Source organism: Dipteris shenzhenensis, chromosome 19 (genome assembly GCF_047967505.1).
Source record: "Dipteris shenzhenensis isolate YYH24624 ecotype China chromosome 19, Dip_SZ_1.0, whole genome shotgun sequence".
In the NCBI taxonomy this organism is placed as follows: domain Eukaryota; kingdom Viridiplantae; phylum Streptophyta; class Polypodiopsida; order Gleicheniales; family Dipteridaceae; genus Dipteris; species Dipteris shenzhenensis.
In genome coordinates this window covers 54,177,291-54,203,796 of record NC_141614.1, presented here as the reverse complement: position 1 = coordinate 54,203,796, position 26,506 = coordinate 54,177,291, and the positions used below count along the sequence as shown (strand labels likewise).

Below are 26,506 nucleotides of genomic sequence, written 5' to 3'. Positions count from 1 at the left end.
GAACTTGAGTCACCCTCCTTCTCGCAAGGGCACAATCCTCTAGTCGTGGAAGTCGATTCCCAAGAGCTTCTGAATCAGGGTCGTCCTTCAGGAAGGTCCTGCCTTCAAGCTCCCACACCTATGAGCCTCCTATTTGGGCTCTGATACCATGTTAGAAATGACCCAACAGAGGGTACGCACAGCGGAAGACTTATAGTAATGCCCAGGAGCTCACACAGTGTGCGTGTGGGGTGTGGAATCACAAACTTCTTAACTTAATGTGCATAGAATAGATGTGCAGACTCATCAATAGACAATGAACCAGCCAGATAGAGAAACCACCAAAATAATATATTTCCGTCCAAAACTATGGACACAATACAAAAGAGATAGATCCAGAGTCCCACCAATGGTGTGGTCCTCTGATCTTACCACAAGGTACTTCTCCCATCTGCTGGCTATCTCTAGACTGGAGCCCGCGTGCTCCACCTCGAGCGTAAGTAGACTTTCCGTCTAGATCCCTTCCTCCTCGCTGTCTTTGCACCAGCCTAGGTGGGCAGCACTCTGAGCTAGGTCTGCAGCTCTACAGCCCACTTGAATCCTTCTGGATAGAGGCCTACAGGTGCTTGTTCTGCTGCTTGTTCTGCTCCCTGAACTGCTGCTGCAAGTGATGATAAATGAGGCCAAGAGCCTCTGCTTTTATAGGCCCCAAGGGCCTTTCATAAAAACCGACCAGTCAGCTTCATTCTGGTCGACCAGTCTGCTGCTGGTCCAGCCCTTTAAGGGCTCTAAAACCGGGCCCAGACTTCTAGGGCCTTTGGCCCTCCAATCTAGGCAAGGGCCCAGCCCTATATAGGGCATGCCACTGCCCACTAGCAGCCCCATTTGCTGCTCCACCTGGCCTCCATGTGGCTGACCCAATCTGCTGGTCTGCCCCGCGCTTCTGCGCCATCTCCTCTGCCGGTCAGCCCGCCATGCAGGCGCCTTCAGCCTGCCTATGCCGCCACCTGTGCGCCTCTTTTGCAGACCCATGGATTCCTGTTTTGACAGCTGCCCACATGGCAGACTGTGTGCTGTCCATGTGGCAGCCTCTGCCCTTTCTGCGTGCTGCCCATGTGGCAGCCCCAATATCCCCTGGTCTACCTCCCCCATGCTCTCCTCATATGGGGGCTTACAGATGGGGAGGTGACCTTTCCAACAAAAAGAACACAGATACAATAAGCAAATGCGGTTTCCCTTTGGTCATTGTAGTTAATAAGTTCTTGAAGAAATGCGCCGTGCTTGTCCTCATGCAATGCTTTAGGAAGATATGCATCTCTATCGGAGGCCAACTCCGAGTCCGTAAAGAGAGAGGGGGCCTTGAAAGCGGGATGCATGAGGGCATCAAAACTATGGATGGGTCGTTTCATCCACTTCTACCTCTTGTTGACATGAAAGAGTATATCATCCCGCTTTGATGTGGTATCCAAGATATTACTAATGTTCAAAGAATAACGATAAGTTAGAGTTTGGACTCGAGAGATTATTTATTAAAATTCCAAATCAACGAAACAAGATTCGATATTAGGATTGTAGGTTTATAAGCTACCATGACCGACTAATAGCCGTATCTAGAACGGTGGAGGTGCTAATCTCTGCAATGGCTTCTTTCATGAAGTGATGGAGAAGCCCCAGTAACTCCCTCCATGTCCGACATGCGTAATACCCCTTGCCAAAAAGACTCTCTCAAGCAAAGCTGTTGAATGTCTTTAGCATCTTGTTGAGTTGCATTCGACTCTCCTTCAAGCCATTCTTTATATTCATCGGACACGATCGTCTTTTGGAGCTTGTTTTGAACATCATAGAACCGCTCAAGAAGTAGCCACATAGCAGCAAATCGTGTCTTTGATGGCTTCTTGAGCTCCAAGTTGGAGTAGATACGAAAGATGGCAAGAAGCTTGTTTTTGGAGTTGATGAAGCTCACAATGGAGCAAGCGTCACTCAGAATGGTCTTTACCCACGGCAATTTACCAATGTTCTCCATGAGAAGGTCAAGGCAATGACTAGCACATGGAGTCCACACTATTGAGAGAAACTCCCCTTCAAGCATGTGACCCATGGACCTACAATTGGAGGCATTGTTCGTCACGACTTGCACTACATTTGGAGGACTGACCTACATGACAAGTTTCAGCTTGTAAGATTCAAGAAGAAGAAGTAGATTTGCTTATAGAGATCAAAAAATAGAAAGAAGCTAGCTGCTACATGACTCTCGAGTCTTAACTTACCTTAAGTATATCATCCCGAATGTGACGATAGATAAAGGAGGTGGTGGTTTTTTTATCCTTCTCTCCCGCATCCACAGCCCGCAAGAAGTATGTGCCAAGAGGGCAAGAGACAAGAATGTTGATGATGCGTCTCTTCTTTCTATCACACGATCCGTCGGAGAGAATGGAGCATCCATACTTGGCCCACCCGGCACACACGGGCTCAAGAGACCTGTTGATTCTCTCCCTCTCTTCATCTAGCTTCTTGGTACGCATGTCGTTGTAGCTAACTCCATCCCACCCTTCATATGGACTAACCGAGGCTATGGCTTTCACCATTCTTCGCCACCGTTCTAATCGGAGCACATGGAAAGAGAGATTGCACTCAATGACGGTGCGGTCAATCTCTATTTCAGCTTGTCTTTGCCGCTCCTTCAATAATGACAATGGACCGGAGAGGCCACTCATGGACAAGCCTCCTCCTTGGTGCATCACTTGTCTTCGTTCTCTTTGATGCGGTATCGGAGGACATAGCAACCCCAACAGAGGCAACGGAGACGGATTGAGAGGTCTCATCCTCCGCTTCGGATGAGGAAATGTCCGGGCACACCATCTCCTCTCGTGCCATAGAGATCTTCTTCCTTCGCTTCAAGGGTAAGTACTTTTCACATCAATCTTGAAAAATGTCATCGGAATCCCCGTGCATGGTCCGCATTGCCCACCCAACTTACACAAATGGATAAATGGATAAGAAGGCGGGTCACACTACTAGTTTGGACCTTGGGTAATACTTGCAACTCCTTGTAAACATTGGACTTCTCTTTTACTCTCTCAAAGTAACCACAATGCAAGGAAAAGGCTTCATGAATATTTGGTGGCATTACAGGCAGCGGGGGGGAGAGAGAGAGAGAGAGAGAGAGAGAGAGAGAGAGAGAAGGACGAAGAGGCTTGAATCTTGATGCTTGGAGAAAGGGAGAGAGATGGAGATGGAGATGGAGAGGAGCTTGATGGAGAGGGAGGAAGAGAGAGATGGAGAGGGAGCTTGATGGAGAGGGAGGAAGAGGGAGATGGAGAGGGAGCTTGATGGAGAGGGAGAGAGAGAGAGATGGAGAGGAAGCTTGATGGAGAGGCCCAAGGGAGATGGAGAAAGAAAGAAAGAAAGAAAGAAAGAAAGAAAGATTATTAAAGTCTTCGAAAGACCGATGGGTCTATGAGACTGTGAAAAACTTGATACAATGAGTTATGGTAGTGGAGCTACTAAATGAGCATCCACACCAATGCAGAATGCAAAAAATGTAAAATGGCAGTACGAAGTCCTTAGTAGAACATAGTATAACATAGTCATGTCAATAGTCGACTATATATCAATCTCAGCATCATCGTCATCACCATCATCATCATAATCATAATCATCATCATCATCCTCATCCTCATCCTCATCCTCATCATCAGCAGTAGGACATCAGGATGAATGAGGCAGTGGAGGCATGAGGTCAGCAATAGAGCACTGTCGGCCCCTCAAGGGTGCAGTGCTGGTACGTCTCCTTGTCGTAGCTTTGCGTCTAACCAAGGCCACGGTAACCAGGGCCACTGTGACCTTCGCCGGTCGGGCTTTGATCCTTAACAAGGAGGGGATGTCCCCAAGTATGATCTGTGTGTCAACCCTTTGTCTGAGGTGTCGGGTCACAGGCTGAGTCACGGTCATGTCGAGGTCTCGTCTTGTGGGGGTGTATGTGATCTGGTTGAAAGAACTCCGTGATGAAATGCTCCTCTGTCTCAACCTTCTGCATGTCACACAGTGTGCATATGCGCCTCTTCTTGGGTAAGCACTCTTCTCTACCACTCTCGATACGAAGTCTTTGTGAAGAGACTCAGAGCTGCCCAAGAGAGATCCTCAGCGAGTGGGGTAGGTGAATCTGCGTGTATCCTGGTGGATCAATGAAACCCTCCGTTGTGATATGTAAGAAGTGATCTCTGTAGAAGCCCAGCTTCACTGGAAGATCACTTGGGTCCAACCAAGTTCAGAATGTGTGTAGCTGTAGTAGATCCTCACGGATAACCTGGTTGGCCTTGTGTGATAGGAGTGGAGAGAAGCTTGATGGAGAGGGAGAGGGAGATGGAGATGGAGGTGGAGCTTGATGGAGAGAGAGAGGGAGATGGAGATGGAGGGAGAGCTTGATGGCGAGGCGGGAGGGAGATGGAGAGAGAGCTTGATGGAGATAGAGCTTGAAGAAGAGGGAGCTTGATGGAGATGGAGAAGTGATGGAGGAGCGGGATGAAGAGGGAGCTTGATGGAGATGGAGAGGGAGGCTGATGGAGAGGGAGAGGGAGATGTAGATGGAGAGGAGAGAGGGAGATGGAGATGGAGAGAGAGAGGGAGGGGGAGGGAAAGAGAGATGGAAAGGTGGGTAGCGGGCTGCTTGATGGCTAGGGAGATGGAGAAGGAAGAGTGCTTGGTGGAGAGGAGGGGTGAGAGGGGTATATATGCAGGTTTGGAGAAGACGCCGGCCCCAAACGGTCAAAAACAGGTAGAAAATGAAAACCCTAATTGGCCGAAATCCTAAAAAAACAGTCGACCGTACGGAACAAAACGTACGGAACGTTCTGTACGTCAAACGTAGGCAACCCTGCTTCAAATCATGTGACTCACAAAAAGCCTGTAGTGCATAATTTGAAGCAGAGTACCGGCAAGAGAGCAACATGCCTCCCCTCGTGATCCCTTGAAGTTCTCGAGCTCGTCTATGTAGAGGCCAAACAAGGTTGGTGATAGTGGGCAACCTTGTTTGATCCCAATGGTGCTTATATAATCTCCTTCGTCCATGCGGCACCTGTCCGAACTCAGCTTGAGACTCTCTCATAGAGTGCCATAACAACCCATATGATCTCCTGGTCATATCCCAACGTCTGCAGGTGTTTGATGAGGCAAGCTTGTGAGACCATGTCAAAGGCTTTGCGGAAATTCACAAAGCAACAGTATACTTTCTGATTCTGTGTTCTGGCCTCCTCTATGACACCCTGAGTGAAAGTACGTGATCCATGGTTTCGTGGTCGCGCCGAAATCTTGCTTGGCTGTCGGCCCTAAGTCCCTGCATCTTTGCAAATATGCTGACCTCTGTGCCGAGTATTGATGCATAGATCTTGGACATGACATGCCCAATCATAATGGCCCTGTAGTTTTTCGGGCTCATGGGATCTCCTGCTTTGTGAATGGGTGTGATAGTGTTAAGGTTCCATGTGTGTGGGAAGCCAAGGCAAACTGCGTCATTGAAAAGATTTGCTAAGATCAAGGCAAGGACAGCAATCCTATATGCAATAAAGTCAAGCATAGCCCCTTGTGATCTTTCACTCGATCGTCGTGGAGCTTCAATGTCTCATCCTTGACATCGCCGCTGGTGAATAGAGTGCAAGTGGTAGGGCAGGTGAGTGACAAGTCCGGGGCGGGCTGGTTGGGAACGTCATACAATATATGTGCGTAGGTGTGCCAGACTCGAGTGTTAGTGAGGGGTAAGGGTGAGTTTCGCTCAAAGAACTTGCACAAAAAATCCTTGGGAGTTGTTGTTGAACAGAGTGTTCAGTAGTTCCTCCTCATTTTGGCGGACAAATGCCTGTTTCTTCGGGTGTACTAGATGACGATATTCGCGTATCGTGTCAAGTTTACGTGGAAGGCTATATGTGGCCTTGAGTCAAAGATGTCAGTGAAAAGCCTTAACTCTTCATCGTACCAACTATTGCAGGGCACAGAACCAAGAGATGGAGGTCTAGTGGAACGTGTGGTGTATGGAAAGGCGTATAGGGAAGCCTTGTGGAGTGAGCGGCTAACTAGGGTGGCGCTGTCCTCTAGTAGGGGTATGTGATCATTGTATGTGACACGACCCCGCAAGATCTAACCCTATCACTGACCTAGAATCTCGTCCTCGATACAACCAGAATCATAGCGTAGGTGCCTCGATCCTCCCGACCACCCCCGAGCACGTGGGCTACAGCTCGACTCATCCAAAGGCCCGTATCTAACCCAGGCGCCCCATACCACCTGAGCCCGTCCAGAGGACCTTCGATACACCACCTATGATCCGCCATGTAGATGGCCAGAGTCCCGGCTTGGGTCCAAGCCCCATCCATCAGTTGAGGAGCGCTCAACTGATCTACACAATAGCACTGGCCCTCAATCTATATAGAAGGAAACCTGCTATAGATAGCACAATGCTATGAATAGCTCCCTCCATATTTAGTAACTAACCCAAGGAAAGTAAATCTCTCAATCTAAACAAGGTTACGTATCATCGAGTATTCTCCTCGAGAAATCAAGTAACGCTTGAATCCACAGAGTTAGTTCCGTTGACATATCCATACACAAGCATGGTAATGAGTGTATCAACCTTATCTATTGAGTATCCTTGAAGTCAAAATCTTAGTTTAAGATCGAGGAATCATTGTTCAAACATCCCCATCAGTTGAACCCCTCGAGGCCAATTTTTGGGCTGCAATTTCTATCAACCCTAATTCTTGAATTACTTAGTATTAAAAAAATCCCTCAACGGAATACCCTTGTAATTCAAATTCTTGGGTTGAAATACATGACAGACTTTCCATCGCAGAACAATTAGGTGTCCGTTCATAACTCATGATGGAAGAATCTTCACGGAAGTCTCAATGGGCAAAATCCTGACCAAAGATATGGCCCCTTGATCTATCCTCGAAATGCCCCTATATGAGGATAAATAGTAAAAATTCAGTTGGCTATATCTAGTCAATGATACTGTTCTAGACATGTATATAGGCAACCATCATAGGAATAGCATCCTGTGTGATCCAAAGACTACGGAAATATACAATCCGAAATCTCTAAAAATAAGATCCACTATCGAAGATCCTATATAAACTTGTGCACAATAATCCACTCCGATCACAGGATCATCCAGTTCTTAGGATCTCTTATCTAGGAACATCAAGTTCCAAACAAGGCATTGACAGACCATCATCAGAAGAGATGTGGTAACCCTCGCTGAGATTGAGTCTAGACTATGGAGCTCCAGGGTTGAACCCAAAAAATACATGGCTTCTCTCAGGGTAAAGAATCTTAGTCAGCCCTCGTAAAAAATCTAATCAGGTTACCCCCAATTCAATTCAGCCTACTTGTACTTCACCCTAGAGGTCCTCGGGTATTATTTCACGCTAGATTATACCACCACATCAAAGAATCTTAAGTATAACATACCTTAGTGTCCCATATGACCAAAGTATACTGCAAATAAAAAACTCGGTGGACAATATGAGTGAATTAGGGTAGCCAATCCCTCTTTACTCAGACCATCCTAGATTGAGTTAGGGTGGCAAATCCGTTCTCAATCCTTTTCTTAATGTGGTTTTATCACCCCCTTGTGTTACAATACCCCAACCAATAGGTCAAAGAAGAAAACCCAGTAGGTAGTATCCCTAACAACTCTTGAATCCTGACTATCCATGACCTCGGGCTAAAAGAGTGAGAATAAGAATCCCCGCCTTTGGACATATTCAAAGAAGGTATCCAACAAGACTCATCCTGGTCTAATCAATAAGAACCTTCATATGTCCAAACGGTAACTCAAAGAAACACCATAACTCACAATCACATCGAGATCAAAACTTTAAATAGAAACCAAACAGGATTTATGCACCAAGATTCGAGAAAGGGAAATCCAATTGTCTTAGTTAAGTCCAATTTAAGATGTAACAAAGTCTTAGGCATCCTCAATGTACCATATATCTAAAAAACTGCAAGATATATGGAACAAAAGTGCACGTTATATAATTTGAAAAACCAATCAAATTATAAATGCCACTAGTTACAAATCAAACCCAAATTAACCAAAACTTGGTCAATTTAATAACAAGACAGTTTACAATTCATACAAAATTGGGGAGCTTCTTGAACCAAGAGTGGTTCAAAAGATCCAGTCGAGCCAAAAAATAGTTAGGTGTCGGTCAAAACTGAGGATTTCAACTTCTTCATCGCTTCTCAATAACTCGGAAGCAGTATAAAGACTCTAAAACAAGCTGTCTACATTTAGAACAGCATGAGCCTCCTTCAATATATTTCTAGTACTGAGGGGTTTTATAGTAGTGAAGAACTGCCTAGAGTTCATCCATCAAGGAATCCATCTCTCGTAGCAGGTCATGAGGTCTACGAGGATTAATCTCCGATGTAGCCTCATCCTCCATCTCAATAAAACAGTAATCCAACGTAGGTATCTCATTACTTTGATGTCCTTCCATGGCTGGAAAATATCTCGCACGGGAGAGGGACTGCGTCCAAACGCATGCTCTTCACACTAACAAAAAGAGAATTTGGGGCTGCGTGGAATCAAGGAAGAAGGCGAGTAGAGGACAGCAAGAAAGATGGCGGAATCTGATAGGCTGATCTCAGATGGAAAGAGGGTGGGAAATTTGCCTTCATGCGCTGAAGTGCTGAAGTGAGAAAGAGATAGAAATCTTGGGTATATAAATAGCCAGGAAGGGCCATTAAAAGCGAATTATTTCCCTAACCAGCCTACTGTCACGCGTCCCCACACAGCCAATCACATCAACAACCCAAGCGTGGGTAGTTATAGGTCAGAAACGATCCATCCTCATATCTCTTGCTGAAAGCAGCAAGTCTTCTCATCGCCTACCCTTCTCAAGGAATCATGATTTCCAAACACGTAGCAACCGAGAGAGAGCACACAGCCTATGGACTTCTATATCCTCCACAACTCTCCCAATCATGAGCGTACATCATCAGCCAACGATTTAGCCCATACATGAGCGGAAATTCAAATTTGCAAAAGCAATCTCAAAAAGCGTACCTGGAAGACATCTTTTCTGCATACCTCGCGTTGAATTCAATTGTGATAGGACGGCTGTGATACCAGATGACACGACCTTGCAGGATCTGACCCTATCACTGACCTAGAATCTCGTCCTCGATACAACCAGAATCATAGCGCAAGTGCCTCGATCCTCCGGACCACCCCCGAGCACGTGGGCTACAGCTGGACTCATCCATAGGCACGTATCTAACCCAGGCGTCCCATACCACCTGAGCCCGTCCAGAGGACCTTCGATACACCACCTATGATCCGCCATGTAGATGGCCAGAGTCCCGGCCTGGGTCCAAGCCCCATCCATCAATTGAGGAGCGCTCAACTGATCTACACAATAGCACTGGCCCTCCCTCTATATAGAAGGAAACCTGCTATAGATAGCACAATGCTATGAATAGCTCCCTCCATATAAAGCGAGCACTATATATGAATCAATCTCTATATATAGCAATCTCGGCTAAAAATAGCCATCCAGCCCTATGCTATCCCGTAACCCATGTTCACCTGATATCCAACCCTAGGTACACCATGCACATGATAGTATGTGAATAGTGTGTATAGCCGTGCAGATTAAGTGGATGATAAGTCATGATCAAAGTGTATGTCATGATAAGTGGTGTATGTGGTCGGCGGGGTGTGTGGTGCTGTGAGACGGGTGGTAGAGATGTTGAAAGTAGGCTGGTGTGTGAGCATAAGAGCTGGCTGAACATCAGTCAAAATAGGCCAATTTTCTGCTGTTGCAACACCCTGATTGACACCTGAAGTCTCATCAATTGGTTGACTCATCTTGTACAGATGCAGAAAAGAATCAAACACATCTTAGGGGCATACCACTTGCTGTTTTATGCACGACAGCAAAGGCTGAATATATTTATCGACAAATACAATATTCTATCGACTAAAATCTGCTTGTTGGCCGGATGGTAGAGTCTGTAGGCATTAGACCGCTTTGTGTTGAGCTTGTTCCTTTGTTGCTCAGGCACAAGAGCATATGGAAGGCAACCAAACACTTGGAAATGTGCCACTGAGGGCTTCATACCAAACCAAGCTTCCTAAGGAGTGATTGTTTGGAAAGCTTTAGTAGGGCATCTGTTCAGCACATAATCTACACACATCATTACCTTCAACCAAAACTTGTTAGGCAAAACTTGACCCTTCACCATGCATCTTGCCATCTCCATGAGAGGTCTATTCTTTCTTTCAGCGCCACTGTTTTGCTGAGGTGTGTAGGGCAATGTACATCGATGAGATCTAATTGGTTTAGAACTTGTGATTCTGCAGCTGTGCAAAATCTACTTTGAAATCTGCAGGAGTTCATACAGCTTTGAAATCTGCAGGAGGCCGTACAAAGCTGTCATGAAATTTTCAATTGTCCAAAGTCGAAAGAACATAGTAATTCCAAAAGTCAACAGAATTACAAGGATAATCATGAACACAAAAAGCCCAAGAAGAAGGGTCCTTGTTATTACTGTGGAAACTTGGTCAGTTTGCATTGGAACGTCGTAGGAAAATGGCAGACATGAGAAGAAGGAAGTCTGAGTCAAACAAAAACAACATTGCAAACACAACACACTATACAAGTGAATCTACGAAAATTCAGCCAAAATATTTCTAGCCCTTGCTAACTTGGCTGAACATTTCCCTTTCTTACAGTCAAATTCTCAATTGCAACCACACAGGTCTGTGTTAGCTGGTCTAGATCATTGAAATCGCAGCCATGGTTGTATCTAGAATATAGACAGAAAGTGTCTATGAGTTTAGGGCTAGTCGGACCAAGGTAGTTACCTATCTTAAGATGTTTCAGTAGGCTAGTCTGTTTGGTTTGTTGTGCAAGTCTTTGAGTTTCAAGATGTGGGAGTTGTGTGTCTATACGATGTGCTAGTAGGCACAAAATCAGAGAAATTGTGAGCCTCATCTTTTCTTCACCTGTTTGACAATATGTACAAAAGTCTCTCCTCTAGTTGAGTTCCACTATCTGCGCATTTCTGTCTTCACGATCATATGAGCTGGTCCTGCCAGATTGTGTCATGGACTACTTAACTTTTTTTGCATTAGAAGATTTCTAATGGGCAATTTGGAGGAAACTTAAGGATTTATTAGGCCTTTTTTGTGGTTATAAAGTTGAGTGGGAGCAAAGATTCCAATGAATTCATCAAATCAAAATGTTCAATCGTTATGTAGAAAGCTAATAAAATACTTGATTTGGCAGACACCAGATGGATCCTTCTTTGATATTACATGGAACGCCCACGACCTGCTTTTATCCTGTATGGTAGATATGCCTGAGGTAATGCTAGATGTCAGTTTTGCTCTTATTTTGATTTCAAAATTCAAATAATGAGATTTTGTTAAATTTCACTGTCCAAAGTTCACTGTTCATGCATGCTATCTATCAAGGCTTTATCAAAATTCCAAGAGCTATTTTGATCGAGTGTCTTTTTTCATGAACTAAAACTCCATGAACACTATCATTTGAAGTCCCTGTGAAGCCAAATGATGTCAACCACTCTAAATATCTTGCGTTCCAATCGCTATTCTGAATCAAAGTCTAGGGAAGAAATACGCACACCCAGGCTGGTGCATCATGGATTAAATATCTTAAGTCCCTTAATGAAACTAGACGATCCTTAGCAGTAAGATTCTGGATTCAGTCAGCCTCATGCCTGTGCCTGGAACAGCAGTCACATCATATCTCAGACTTGGCTAGCCTTTGCTGACAAAGAAAGACCTAAAAATCATAATACAAGGCGTTTTCCTTGTTATATTAAATACTAGAGGGCAGGCTGCAAAGCCAGGATCACCTTATGTAGCAATTTGGAAGAGGCCTGAAGGGAAGGCACATCAGTGACTCAGTTCCAAAACTTGCAAGGGCAGCTATGGCTTTATTGATAGGGCGATGTGATTGACTTCTGAGAATTGAAGCTCTTCGTTTGAATGATGTTTCATTGAGACTCTGGAATTTTACTTTGCTTGTTATTCTGCATTCCACATTTTCATATGAAGCGTCCACTTATTTTCTTTTCAGATGGAAAGCAAAGAGTGCTATATTGATTCAGGGCCTCCCTTCATTGTGTTATTGCATCCAGCCATTGGTCCCATCTGGGATGTTGTGAGACAGAAGGTATTGACAGTCTTGACCCTCAAGTGTCAAGTGTCTGCAGTGTTAAGATCTGGAACAGTCGGTAGGTTTTCAAACATCCTGTAACGTTATTTAGAAGGCCAATCGTTTTGATTGCAGATATGTGGTGGCTCCATCAGTAAAGGATCAGAGCTGCAGCTTGAGATTGCTGAAATATGTTGGCGAGATGTGCAGGTTTAATGGCTATCCAGTCTGTCAGTTTTCTGTCTGCTTGTTCAACTGCATGTTACAGTATTTGGCATTATGAATTTAAGATGTAGTTGCTTTAGGAGTATTCTAATGGGTGATAGCTTATGTATCCCCTCAGCTAGATGGCAGCATGTTGATCCTTGCTGAAAATGCAGTAGGGTCTTTTAAGAAGTGCGAGAATGGCGAGAATATTCTTTATTATGGAGAAGGGTAACATTTTTGGAAACTGTTGTGGCTTCAATGTAATGATTTATTTCTTTTCTTAGCATGTTTCACAAGTGCCAACGTGACCCTTGTATTCTTTTTATTAGTTGTGGACGGTGTAGGCTGGAAAGAGTGCAAATTAGCAACCAAGGTGTTGACTGGAGCTGCAAGGAGAATGTGTATTGGCAGCATAAAGTGCACAGATTAGAAACATTAAAAATCATATTGCGTGGGAATTCAGAGTTTGAGGCTTATGACGTGGTGTTGGAGGTAGGATTTTTTATGTTCAATACTGCCTTAGGTTTTCTTAAAATGTTTAAATTATAGCTTTGCATTCAGTGAATACGTCTTGCAAGATGAGTCAATGTGTTTAGGGTGCCTTAGTGTGAATGTAATTCTTGGTTGCTTTTCATTCACATGCTTTGTTTCCAGGGGTCTCACACATTTGAGGTGCCTGATGGATATAAGATGTGCGTGACAAAGGGCAGCTCAGGTAAATGTCTAAAAAAAAAAAAGGTTTCGTAATAAAGATATTCCCTTTGGTAGGATAAATTCAGCAGTACTAGACCTTGCAATTTGATGTATTGAGGTCTACGATTATTTTATGTTTAATGCTGTTTGGTACTTTAGTGTTGTGGAAAATATTGTAACATTTAAGGTGGTGGCCAATGTATTAAGTGGTTGCTCGGGGCACTTTTTCCTTGTAAGGTTTCCCCCCAACCACGGTTAGTGGTTCAGTGAGTTTTAACTCACCCTAGGGTTTATCTAGGGTTTGTCATGTTGACAGCCCCTTTGTACTTCATTCTTGCAACTTCAATTCAGGATAGCTCCACGGTTTGATTACCCCTTTGCCTCCACTTCTATCAAAGCAGGCTGTCCCTTGCTCCCCCTTCCCTCCCCTGCCCTCTTTTGTCATGGAGAACTTCAATTTCGTCGCGAGAAACCTTGTTGGACAGCTCGTTTTTTTCAGCTACCAACTGTCTATAAGCCGTTGGAGCTGTTTTGTGACTAGATGACCTGTTTTTGAAGGGTTTTTGTCTGCTTTCGAGTTGTTGCAGTTTAGTTTCAACCTGTTTTTGGTTGATGCTCCTATTCTGGACCTGGCCGCCTTCATCTGCAGCTTCCATACAGGTGGTCGACCAAGACTTGACAGAGTTTTTACTGATTCGGGTTTCTGTCAGCTGTTTTTACTGGTTGCCTACCGTACAGCTTCTTGGGAGCATTCAAGGCCGGTATAGTCATCATTTCCAACAGTTTCAAGTCTGTACTTGCTGTCCTTAGCAGGACGCCTTTGATTTAAAGTTGGCCTACCAGTTTTTGAGTGGCTTTTGATTGTTTTTTGGGGTTTGCCCCTCAGCTACAACAAGTTGCCTACGTGCTGGACTTGGTTTCCTTCAGGAAACAGCTTAATTTTCCTTCAGAAAACAGCTTAATACTTCTAGTCAGAGGTGTTGCCTCAATTTCAGTCAAGAAAACAGTTCGAAATCAGCAAATACAATGACCTTTTGAGGTGTTTTGCTGCCCTAGATCAGAGATTTTACTCTTGGTACACAGAATTCTGAGGGGTTGTGTTTTGTTTGAGCCAAGCATTGCCTTATTTGGGACAGATTTCATTCTATATTGTTCAAGCAGTGCATTCTTCAGTTTAAATAACTCAACTGTTTTGACTAGGTCGACCGTAGTTAGAGGTTTTGGATCAGTTTCAGTCAAGGAATCAGCAAATACAGTCATCATTTCCAACAGTTTCAAGTCTGTACTTGCTGTCCTTAGCAGGACACCTTTGATTTGAAATTGGAGTGGCTTTTGATTGATTTTTGGGGTTCGCCCCTCAGCTACAACAAGCTGCCTACTTGCTGGACTTGGTTTCCTTCTGAAAACAGCTTTCTGGTTTGGGCACGATTTTTGGTTTTTGAATTAGTGTTTTGACTGTGTGATCTCAGTCAGAGGTGTTGCCTCAATTTCAGTCAAGAAAACAGTTCGAAATCAGCAAATACAATGACCTTTTGAGGTGTTTTGCCCTATCAGAGATTTACTCTTGGTACACACAGAATTCTGAGGGGTTGTGTTTTGTTTGAGCCAAGCATTGCCTTATTTGGGACAGATTTCATTCTATATTGATCAAACAGTGCATTTTTCAGTTCAAAACTGATATCAACTGTTTTGACTAGGTTGACTGTAGTTAGAGGTGTTGGATCAGTTTCAGTCAAGGAATCAGCAAATACAGTCATCTTTAGACGGGTTTTGCTGCCCTGGATCAGAGATTTATTCTTGGTACAGAATTCAAATTTGGTGGAGAGGGAGGCCCAAAACGGGCAACAAACTGTGAAAAAATCCGCAAAAGACGATCACATAATGGTCTGTTTTGGCACCCAATGATCGAATTCGCAGATCTTCAAACAGAACATACTGGACGTTACAAAACAATACGGAACGTTCCGTACGTAGAACGAGGGCAACCCTCAGATCATTTGACTAAAGATCCAGGATCTTAGAGAACAATTGCTGTTGAACATTGATGAAGTTATACATGACAATTAGCTTATCCACAACTCTAAATTCTTTGCAAAAGACTTGTCTTCTTACACTTCTTTGAATTCATCCATGAGGGGTAGTATAAGTTCACCTACTCTTTAGGAATTTGTGGGGCTCTTATTTTAAGGAGAATGAACAAGGAAAAATATGTTTGTCAATATGCATGATGGTGATCAAGACTTGTTGGCTAAAGGTAGAAATAAGCCTAATTTTGGTGGTTTTTGAGTCGAGGATTGATTCAGCTCAGCATCAAAAAGAAAGAAAGGAAAAAGAAGGAAGCTGGAATGACAATGAAATTGCAATGCATAAAATGCAAACAAGAGTAGCTCTTTAACACACCTTGCTACTGAAGATTGGTCTTTTTGGGTTTTTAGTTATGAATGCTAGGTGTGATGCCTAGGAGCTCACACAGTGTGGTGTGGGGTGTGGAATCACAAACTTCTTAAACTTTGTGCATAGATGTGCAAGCCAGTAAATAGACAATGCTTAGAAACAAATATAGAAGCAACTCTTTATATTTCCGTCGGTCCACAAAGTAGGGCAAGATACAATACCAACAAGTTCTCCTACTAGATGTCAAGCACTTCTAGATCTCTGAGCCCGCGTGCTCCACCTCGAGCGTATGTAGACTTTCTGTCTAGAGTGTTCTCCTCAACCTTGCCGCCCTTAATGTCAGCCTAGGTAGGCAGCCCTCCAAGCTCAGTCTGCAGCTCTTCCTTCTCTCTTGGTCCTCTGGGAATAGGCTCCAAGAGTAGGTCTCCTGCTGCTCTTGTCTGCCTGTCTTTTGCTGCTCCAGAAGATATGATCACAACACCTTGCTGCCCTAGGTCCGGCCTCTAGGGAACTCAGTCTGCAGCTCACCTTCCACTCTCCTTCACCTCCAGTGTGAGGCCGAAGGGGGTGTCTTCTGGCTGCTCCTGTCTGCTCCTTTTCTTGCTGGATAGTTGGATGATGAATGAGGCCTAGAGCCTCTCCTTTTATAGGCCCAAGGCCTTGCTTAAAAAACCGACCAGCAGCCTCAATCTGGCTGACCCATTCAGGCCGACTAGGCTGCTGCAAAACCGCCCTAAAAGGGCTCTCATGAGTCATAACAAGGGTCCCTGGCCCGCAAAACTAGGGCTTTGGCCCTCACTTCAAGGCAGGGTCCCAGCCCCTTCTGTCTGCCTATAAAAGGCTAGGTTGGCTGGCTCCAACCAGCCCAACCAGCCCCTCCAACATGGCCGACCCTGCTGGTACACCCGCCTCTGCTGCGCCCCTTTCCGGCACCCTGTATTGCCAACATGTGTGCGCCTTTGCTGCGCCACATGCCGCCTCAGCCCGGCCTCCTGTGTGCCTTTGTTAGCGGCCCGTACCAGCCTACCTCTGCCAGGCTGCTGTGCTGCCCATGTGGCGACCCCTTAGCCCTTTCCCTGGGGGCCCCCTCTCCACCATGAGTCTCCTGCCCACATGACAGCCATGATGCTGTCCATGTGGCAGGCCATTCCACCTATGGTTCACCCCCCCGATGCACTCCTCGATTGGGGGCTTACAGATGGGGAGGTGACCATTCCAACACTTTGATAGTGATACTTCTAGTCACATTACTTCCAGGAATGGTTTAGTTGCAGATCTGCAGCTTGCTTCTATGGCAAAGAGTGTCTTGTGCCAACATTTCTTTGTATCTTGTGAAAAGAGTTAGGAGGATTTTGTTGTCATGAGTTCATGGGACTGATTTATGCATTCGAGATGTCCTATATGTGGTAGGGCTTAAGAAGAATTAATTTCTGTGTCCTCTTTTGGGAAAAGAGGATTTGCTGTCATTTTTGTAGATGAGAAGTGTATTGTCAGGAATAGAGAAAATGATTATCAAATAGTCACAACATGCACTTTGAATCAGGTGTGGCAACAGTGACTGCAGAATAAAAAATGCAGAATTATGGCATGCAAGATCTGGCCATGTGAACTATGGCAGTTTGCAGCTGTTGCAGAGACACGAGATGGTAGGTGATATGCCTTCCAGTCCTCTAAGGCATGTCTATGAAGGGTGCGATTGGGGAAAATGTGCAGGAATGCCTTTCGTAGAGATGGATATGTTAGAGCTGAGAGTAAAATGCAGCTCATACATGGTGATGTGTGGGGTCCTATGAGGACACCATCTATATTTTGTTACCTTCATAGATGATTTTTCCAGCTTTTCATGGGTATATCTCCCAAAAGAAAAATCACTTTTTTTTCATTGTGGCAAATAGTTTGTTCCTATGGCTGAGAATGAGTTTTATTGCAAAGTGCAGACTTTGAGAATGGACAGAGGGGAGGAAATATATGTCAGATGCCTTAAAATAATTCTTGAAGGAAAGATGAATTACGCGTCAATATACAGGCTCATACACTCAGTAAAATGGTGTTGTTGAGATGAAGATAGGTCTTTGAAGGAGGTGGCTAGATGCATGATCAAATGGACGAGGTTACCACACATGGAGCCAATGTGTGTGAATAAAGTGTACTTGGGGTTGACTCCTCAAAGTTGGCAGATGTCAAAGCCTTGTGTGTTGATAGGTGGGATATTATGCACTCTCAAAAGCATGCAAGAGATTTTGCTCTCCATCCTATTTTCAGAGAGAAAAATCCAACTGGTGACAAGGAGATGCATGATGGGTGGATGGATGGTATAGAGCAATATATGAAGTATGATGTAGAGAACCAAGGCACCTTATGTGATGAGTTGGATATTTATGAGACCATGTAAGGCACATTTGCTCGTGCAATTGTAAAGGATGAAAAGAGGATGCACCAAGGGGTGAAATGGTGGGAGACATTCACACACCACCAATGTAGTAGTTGGCTCTTCGAGTACTCTCGCAAGGTACATGGGCTTCGACTTGTGAGAGGAAATGGAGCACATGCTCTCTTATCCATACTAAAGAAGGATTAGGATTCTTCTACAGAGAAATTAGTGTACATCCGTATTAGTTTGCATCTCATCTCCAAAACAGGAAATGGAATTTGAGAAAATAGAAGGAACCTTGAATATGATCAATCGGGAGAAGGATGATGAGAGACTACTTGACTCCGTAGTGCACCACTGCATTGTGCTACTTTGATAATTGATCTATCACTATGTATCAGATGAGTCTGGACTCTTTCATGACTTTAAAATTGATACAAGTTTGAAATTGAAAGTTCTGTAACTCTATGTCAATTTAAGATATAACATGTATATTTTCTTTGTTTTTTGTCTGTCGTTAAATTAGGATCAGGTATGATTTGGCCCCAGGGGCTGAACCATTTTCCAATCATACTTCCGTACCCGTATGTGTTTTCTGTATGGTAACACGTATGGAGAAAATTGTGCCTATCACACATGAGGATGTGTACGAGGTTGTCAGAGAGGTGAGGGTCTGCTTCATAAGAAGCTAGAACAGTCCCTAGACGGCTGTTACAAACTCTGCAGGACAGCAGGTTGAAACTGCAGGACAACAGACTTTCAGCCTTTCTCCAGTAGGATAAGGGCTGGCGCAAGAGGGAAAGGTGGAGCAAACTTTGTTGATTCAGCTTGCGTTAAGCTCATTGTATGGTACATAAGAATTAAGCACTTTTAAGGATGCTTAAGACAAAGAGCATTGAATGAGGGCGATGTAGTTAGTATTGGATTCTATCATGAAGAACCATACATGGGGACTAGTGGATTTGCCCATAGGGAATAACGCTATTGGGACAATGTGGATGTACACGATCAAGAGAAGATCTGATGGTACCATTGACAGGTACAAGGCAAGATTAGTTGCCAAGAGCTATTCTCAGCAGAAGGGGATAGACTGTGATGAAGCCTTTGCCCCCACTGCGAAGATGACCACCATGAGGTGTGTTGTTTCATTGGCTGTTCATTTTGGTTGGAAAGTACATTAGCTGGAAATAAGAGCAGCCTTTCTTCATGAGGATTTGCATGAAGAAGTGGAGTCAGCCTATTGTTTTTCAGATGCCTAGCTAGGAACACAAATACCACTGACAGGTACAAGGCAAGATTGGTTGTCAAGGACTATTCTCAGCAGAAGGGGATAGACTACTTGTGGAAAGAGTTGGCAGGCAAATGACCTCCAGGCAAATGACAAGGCAAATGGACTACTTGCCAAGGGCTATCCTCCAGGAGGTGCTACTTGTGGAAAGAGCTGGCGGGCAAATGACCTCACCAGATTTGGGATGAGGAATGTGCTGAAAGGAATTTTTGTATTATTTCATTGTTGCTCCTGTATCATTTGGTGTTTTGTAGCATTTGTTCTTTCATTTACCAAATCACCTTGTAATCTTAATGTATGTCCCTGTGTGCAGGTGTGTCCTGTGTTTTAGATCCTCTGCCTGCAGATTCATTGCCTCGTGGAACTTGGTATTGGAACTACACTCTTCAGGATGGTCGGTATGTGCACTTGACAATGGAGTCTTAGGAAAACCTAAGTTTTCTGCCTACGTATTTCCAGTTTGAAAAGGTCCTTACACTAAGGAGTGACTTTCTATCAGAAGAAGCCCATTCTTGGGTTTTGAATTCATCTTCTCGATGAAGTGTAGAGTACATTCAATATTGTAACAATTCACCTGGTCTTTGGTGAATGTATTCTCTTACATGATTGGAAAGTCTCAAGATGCTGAAGGTGACTTAACCCGTGCATGTTGGCAAATGTTGTACTATATTGTTCTCAAGAGTTGTTAATAGCGATGTGAATACCTTATTTTCAGCTGTGGAAACTATGTGCAATCCAATTTTCATTAGATTGTCAACATTCGAGGTTATCTTATATTTAATTCCTGGTATGAGTGGAACATCTCCTGTGAGATTTGAGGGCTGCCTTGTTTTAAATGGCCTTACACATCTAGGATATCATTTATTGATTATGTCTTGTCTGGATCGTAAGTGGTCTTACACTGGTGCCAACGTTTCGTTGAGATTTTCTTGTTGAAAGGTGCTTCTGCTTCTAAGACTCTTTGCTAACTGAGGAGCAGGACAATGTAAGGATCAACATTGACAAGTTTAGAGGGTAGAGCTCAGGCTACAATGTATAGAAATATGGTGATGACTTCTAATCCCATCAATAGGGTTAACCATTTAAACAGGTTTTGGAGATGTGTCACATGGAGTATGGGTATGGATTAAGCTAGGCAGATTGCGTATTCTGCTTCAGGTATTTGTAGGTAGGCGTTGTGGTTGTACGAAGTTGTTATTTCAAAGAGTAATCTTCACGTACTTAATGAATCGGTCAAGAACGAGCAGCTGAGTTCCTTGAACAGGGAACACGATTTTTTTGTGTGCTGTGGCTGACATCATCTCAATTTGTTTTCCGGCTGCTTTAATATCTATATGATCGGTCATAGGCTACACGCTCTCTCTATTTCTGTGTCTCATTCTTGTGCAGAAGCCATGCTATCTGCTTTGTATCTTTCGAATTATCTCAGGTGTCTCTGAAAACAAGCATAGAGCATTAGTCTTTAGGTGAGTGGGTTCGAAGAGGGCAAAGCCAGGCATGATTTTTTGTACTGTACTTCTAGTGTGATGGCCCATAGTCATTTATATTGCCCATCATGCTCTCAATTGCATGCCGAATTGTTTATGGAACTTGCATAGGTCTATATAAAAGGATTGAGTGGTATGTACTCATGAAGTTGAGGATTTGGTATTAGCACAATGTCATCAACGGAGGGACATATACGAGCTGCATGGTATGGCATCATTCGAGTTTTTATGTGCTGTGCCTTGCCAAGGTGCAATAAATTGACACTAATTTGTAGGAATTCTGAATTACCCATGTATTACATGATTTGTTGTAAGGTGTCATTTAGCTTTGGAATTGTAGACTTAGTTGGGGGTAGCTTCAAGGATGCAAAGCTTTACTCACATACTTTTGGGAAGGCCAGCTAGATGATGGAGATGACTTTTATTTGTCCTGACAATGAAATGTAAAAATTTGTCCTTAGTTATAAGGTGACACAATAAATAAGTTGGAGATCATGTCCCAAATATTCGAGTTGGGTCTTAAAGAACTCACTCTTCTCAATGTTGTTTCCACCACCAATAATACTCAATGGCTTGCTATATCGTAACTACTATTGCCGCTGGCATCATGGCATCAACAAAATCCCAATACACAAGTCCCCATTGGGGGATGAAGCAAAGCCTCCATTTGATGTTGATAGGGCCATATCAAATCAAGAAGTGCTCCGAGAATGGGACCATCACTTTGGAAGACCTAGCAAGAAATGAACCTACCAAAACAAATCAATGGGATGCAGATCAAATTGTTTTGGCCACAAGTGTAGCTCGTTGGCATAGAATTCATCGAGATATCCATGAAGAGACACTCATGGGAACCAATAACAAAGAACTGTTACACATAAAATCGAGATTGACAGTGCAATTTATACAAAATCAAAGGAGAATCAATGTGATGATTGCAATGGAAGAGGAGTTTAGCAAGTATTGCGATAAATTTGGCCTCGCCATTCGATAAGCACTTAACTTACTTTTCAATGTCTAAAAGAGCTTCCTTCCTCGTGGAGTGATAGAATATAAGGCAAGGCAAATGATCAAGGAAAACAAATAGCTATGAGCAACAAAAGTCTCCTATGAGGATAATCGAAAGCTATGGCAGGTGGAAGCAATATGGGCAATCAAGGAACGTGCTCTAGCCATTTGCAAAGAAGACAAAGCAAGAAAGAGGACCAAGGCACTGAAGGATGAGCTCAAAAAGACCAAACATTAGAGCAAGCAGTGAAAAGAACAACACCAAAGCAGTACATGCATACAGTAGTTGTATAGAGCAAGGATACCAAATTGAAAGCCCACATCGACATGTTAAAGCACAAATCAACAAAACCTCAGACAAGATCCTAGTCTCCAAATCTAAACTCACAAAGATCCACCAATTAAGGAGTGAAGGGTCAATCATCTTTGAGGGGATTAATGGCCAATCACATGGACTACAGCTAGAGCCCTTATAGCTGCTAACTCGATCGATGGAGCCAACCAATTTGAAACCCCAAAGAAAGATGATCTCAAAGGAAAATGCAATGCAGGGATGATAGGGGTGCCTATATTAACGACGACAATAGGAACTTCATCAAAGGCCACTCTCGCCAACAAAACTCGAAGTACGAGAATGATTTAAGGTGGAGAGATCAATATGTTATGCCCTCTCCCATATGTTCACATCAATATATTCACTATCATTAATCTAGAGAGGCTACTTCTGTTTGGAGATGTAATCTCTATCGACTCATAGATCCAATCGTCCATGGCAATAAAGCTCCATGCTACTCGCACGATAGCACAAAATTGACTTATTAAAATTTGTGTTCCCAAGTCTTGATAACACAAAATCAACTTACGAAGATTGTTTCGTCCAAGCTTTGCATACTTGAAATATTTTCTAATAGCTATAAATATATATTGTTAATCTCTCCTAATCTCAATCGAGCCTACGACCTTAGGATAATTCGGCCTTATGCTAATTAACGCTCCTTGGCTTAGGTTAATTGGACAACTCGGCATCGTGACTAATATGAATGCCCATTTCCAATGTCGTGGGCACCTATTCCCAACAAAAGTGGAGGATGCCAAAAGAGCACTTAGTAGGTGCTCCTATAACATGAGGCTTGTCTACCAAGGATTATGACAACAATCACCCCCTTGGCATTTCATTGAAGCGTACACAAAGCGTAAACTAGAAGATTGCATGTGCTCTCTTTGGTGTTTCTTTTTCCCAACAACTTCAAGCGATCTCTCTTCACAACCACTCATACATGCACACCCATCAATCACTCATGATACCACTAGAGTGGTATCCCCCTCCAAATTATTGCCAATTAGCCAAGCGATGTATCAAGACCATTACCAATGTCTGGCACACCCCCTACATGACATGTTAGCTATCCAATCAAAACGTCGTGTCCATAGAGGTTTGATGTCGAAGTCAAATGTCCCTTGGGAGCTCAAAGACTGTGATTTAAGGCATATGTAGCTTGGAAGTCATCAAGCAATTGATGTTTAACAAGGCAGACGAGATGAAACCTTGTGCAATTGTTGACGAAGACCTACATATGGGCATGGTGGCCTGCAAGCATCCATATAACCTATAAGGCACATTGGGTGTCCATTGAGACTTGAACCTAAGACACATTGACCATTGGGTGTCCATTAAGACTTGAACCTAAGACCTCCAAAAGAGACGTGAGGATTTTAGCCACTTGGGCTACAAGCTCGAGCAATGCCCCATTAGATTTTAGAAGTGATGTGCAAAGTCTCATGGATTTCAAAAGCTAGCATAATCATATGCACCTTGGAAACAAAAAGGATTTAGAGCATGGTAAGTTAAAAAATCTATGAATTGTGAAATGTTTCGTAATAACCATCTCGGTATAAAAAACTTTAGCATGCCCGTGCAATCTAATATGACCACATCATTGTGCCATTGTTCAACATTTTTTAAGTAAAGATACTATGTCAATCTTATTGCTACTTGCATTAGCATTGTTCAATATTTTTCCGTTAGTAAAGAAATTATGATAAATACCGTGGTATTATAGAATTCATTGATCGTAATATGGACTACCTTATTTTTCCTTATAAAAAGTGTGCAAAAGCTGTGAGCGCTCTTCATTCAGCAAGATTGTAGTCCATAGCTCCAATATCTAGCGTATTGGAGCAAGGGTTCATCACAACTGCAAGTCAATGAATGTGATAGAGATTATGGAGGAGTGGGAGGTAATGAGATTTCGAAGAGATTTTTTCTCCCCTTTTTATTTAATTAGAATCTTGGCGCAACGTGTACGCACTATACTTTATATAAGATTGATAGAATATGGTCTAGCTTGCACGCGTCATAGCTCTACCGTGTACTAGACTCATACTAGACAACTTGTTCTAGGACATTCTAGAGGGTGAGATGGAATCTAGATTGAAGGTCTATGATACTAACAAGTGCGACAATGAGAACAAGGTTATATCTAATGCTGCTCATCACTATTAGGAATGTGAAAGAATGGATGCCAAAGCCCTAAAATCATCATCATTAACAAATGAGAGGAAACCATCGAATTTAGGCATACAGATTTTGTAGAATCAAGGAAAACATTGGAGAATAGAACCACAAGTGCCTACCTTGAAAAAGGTAGAACCACAAAAACATGCTCGCAAGGACAAGGAAAAAGTGCCACACAAAAAGAACATACTCTACCTCCTATAGAGTAGTACACAAGAACCTGTCTTAAAAAAAAGATACAGTAACACAATTACTTGTTTGATGAAAAGGCTATTGAAACACCATTGAATTCATTGCATAATCTTTAAGGCAAACAATAGTTACGCAAGAACCTGTCTCGAAAATAGAGACAATAACACAAGAATCTACCTCAATAAGAATCGAATCTACTTTGGAAGATACACAAGAACCTTGCTTAGTAGAAAATTCAACATCACTCATCATGGCATCTACACAAAAACCTATCACACCAACCATGCTAGATATCGTGGAAGTCACACAAGAAGCTTCCAATGTGAATGAGGAATTACCTTCCTGGTAACTCAACAAAATTAGAAGATTTCTAACACATTGCGGTCTTACTCACATTTGCTACAAAGAACATATGCCACTTTACATTTACAGTGACATAGTGGAAGTGGGATATGGGATAGGATGTACTTGTTGATAAGGGTACAAGAAGTTGGGATCAGGTGAAACTACTGCAAGCTCAAGGATATTACAATAGCAATGTGGATCCCCAAGTGAAACAAATACAACATCCCACCTTCTCTTGTTTGCCTCAAGGGAAACTTCATCCATCTATAGCCACAATAGTTAGAGTGGAGACCCTAAAAGTTTGATTCTACAACACCGACAAAGAATGCATCGGTAGTAGTTACCCAAGTACCTACTCCTAGAAAGGGAGTGGTGTCACAAGAACCTATTGCATGGTCCACAACGGGCGAGGCAACGATAGTTCAAGGCCTATGGCTTCCATAGGAAGAGTAGGGTTTTCTCAGTGTGCAAGATTCCAAGGCTTTTTATCACCTACAGATATATTGGGGTTGTCGTTTGTAGTATACGTGTACCTTAGGACCTCGAGTCATGTTCCATTGAGAGACATAGGATTAAGTGTGCTAAGCAAACATAGTGCATGCATGTGTAAAAGGAAGGTGCATCATCATGGTTGAGGTAGTGAAGGCTTTTGCCTTCATTGGGCGTTGCAGAGTTTAGGAGGAGTTTAAGGGTTAGAAGGAGGTTCCAGGGTTAGAAGGAGTTCCAAGGTTCAGAATGGGTTCCAGGGTTAGGAGTTCCAAAGTTTAGGAGGTTCCAAGGTTAGAAGGAGTTTTAACGTTTAGAAGGAGATTCCAGGGTTAGAAGGAGGATTACCAAAAAGTGAGCGAAGAAAAGCGAGCGAGGCCAAATAAGCGAGCGTGGACAAACAACAATGCAAGATGTTATCTGTTTAATAACAGCCACATCATATTCATCCAGGACAGCCAATTACCACAATTTATGCTCCAAGAAAGCTTACCCACTCGCCTGCATCTTGGCTGGCATGTTTCCAAAAGTACATGTTCAAATCATGTTTCCTTTGTTGTGAAAAAGTAATGATAAAATAAAACATTGAATGCTTTCAATAATGAGAATGGTAACATGTTACATTAACTGCTCTTCATGTTGTCAGAAGACACCTTTTTTCTAAAAGTTATTAACTCCATAGCACAAAAAGCATATGTCATACAAAAAAAAATTAATATAAAAATTTGATGCTTCAAAATATCTTCCAACCCTTGGAATGATTGTACAAAATGTTTTTTCATGCATTGCCAAAACATGGAAGCACACCTATGTATATCATCCGCTTCCAAAGGAAATATAAAAAAGGGACATCTAGGCTACCTACTAAATGCTTGATGGGTTTCTTCCACCTTCAAAAAATACAACTTAGTGCAGCTTCATGCAAGGAAGCACACCTACATATATTATCCGATTCTAAAGGAAATGCAAAAAAAGGGCATCCAAGCCATACACTACATACTTGATGGGTTTCTTCTACCACCCAGAGCTTGAAACAATTCAACTTTTGTCAATGCAGCTTGATGCATAAACTGATGCACCATTTCAGTTAAGCCCAAGACAACAATAAGCACAAAGTATATGTGCTTGCAAGGCATGTAGGGACTTTTTCTTGCTTCCCTTTCTGTGAAATCAAGGCATATGTAACGTGGAGACTCTGAAATCAAGACACTATATGTTAGCCCCTTAGACATTGATCCTGTTGTACGAACATGGAATACATGCACCTCATGTGGAATAATGATGTTCTCTCTCACCACCTCCCCATTTTCTGTAACTGCCTTGTGTATCCTTTCCTTGAAATCTTTATTTAAC

The 26,506-nt window shown here is 43.1% G+C and overlaps 1 protein-coding gene and 1 pseudogene across 1 annotated transcript in view; one reads left to right on the top strand and one right to left on the bottom strand.

Annotated features, from left to right (window-relative positions):
* UGP3 (UDP-glucose pyrophosphorylase 3) overlaps window positions 1-19,885 on the top strand; it is a 37,747-nt gene extending 17,862 nt beyond the window's left edge. Inside the window, exons 11-17 of the mRNA XM_087390487.1 lie at window positions 11,274-11,351; window positions 12,090-12,185; window positions 12,303-12,377; window positions 12,511-12,602; window positions 12,704-12,866; window positions 13,029-13,089; window positions 19,434-19,885. Coding sequence (XP_087246613.1) covers window positions 11,274-11,351; window positions 12,090-12,185; window positions 12,303-12,377; window positions 12,511-12,602; window positions 12,704-12,866; window positions 13,029-13,089; window positions 19,434-19,546 — 678 coding nt within the window. The 3' untranslated portion in view covers window positions 19,547-19,885. The remainder of the gene's footprint in view (window positions 1-11,273; window positions 11,352-12,089; window positions 12,186-12,302; window positions 12,378-12,510; window positions 12,603-12,703; window positions 12,867-13,028; window positions 13,090-19,433) is intronic.
* Window positions 596-3,106, bottom strand: LOC147890651 (uncharacterized; annotated as a pseudogene).
* Window positions 19,886-26,506: the final 6,621 nt, after the last annotated feature.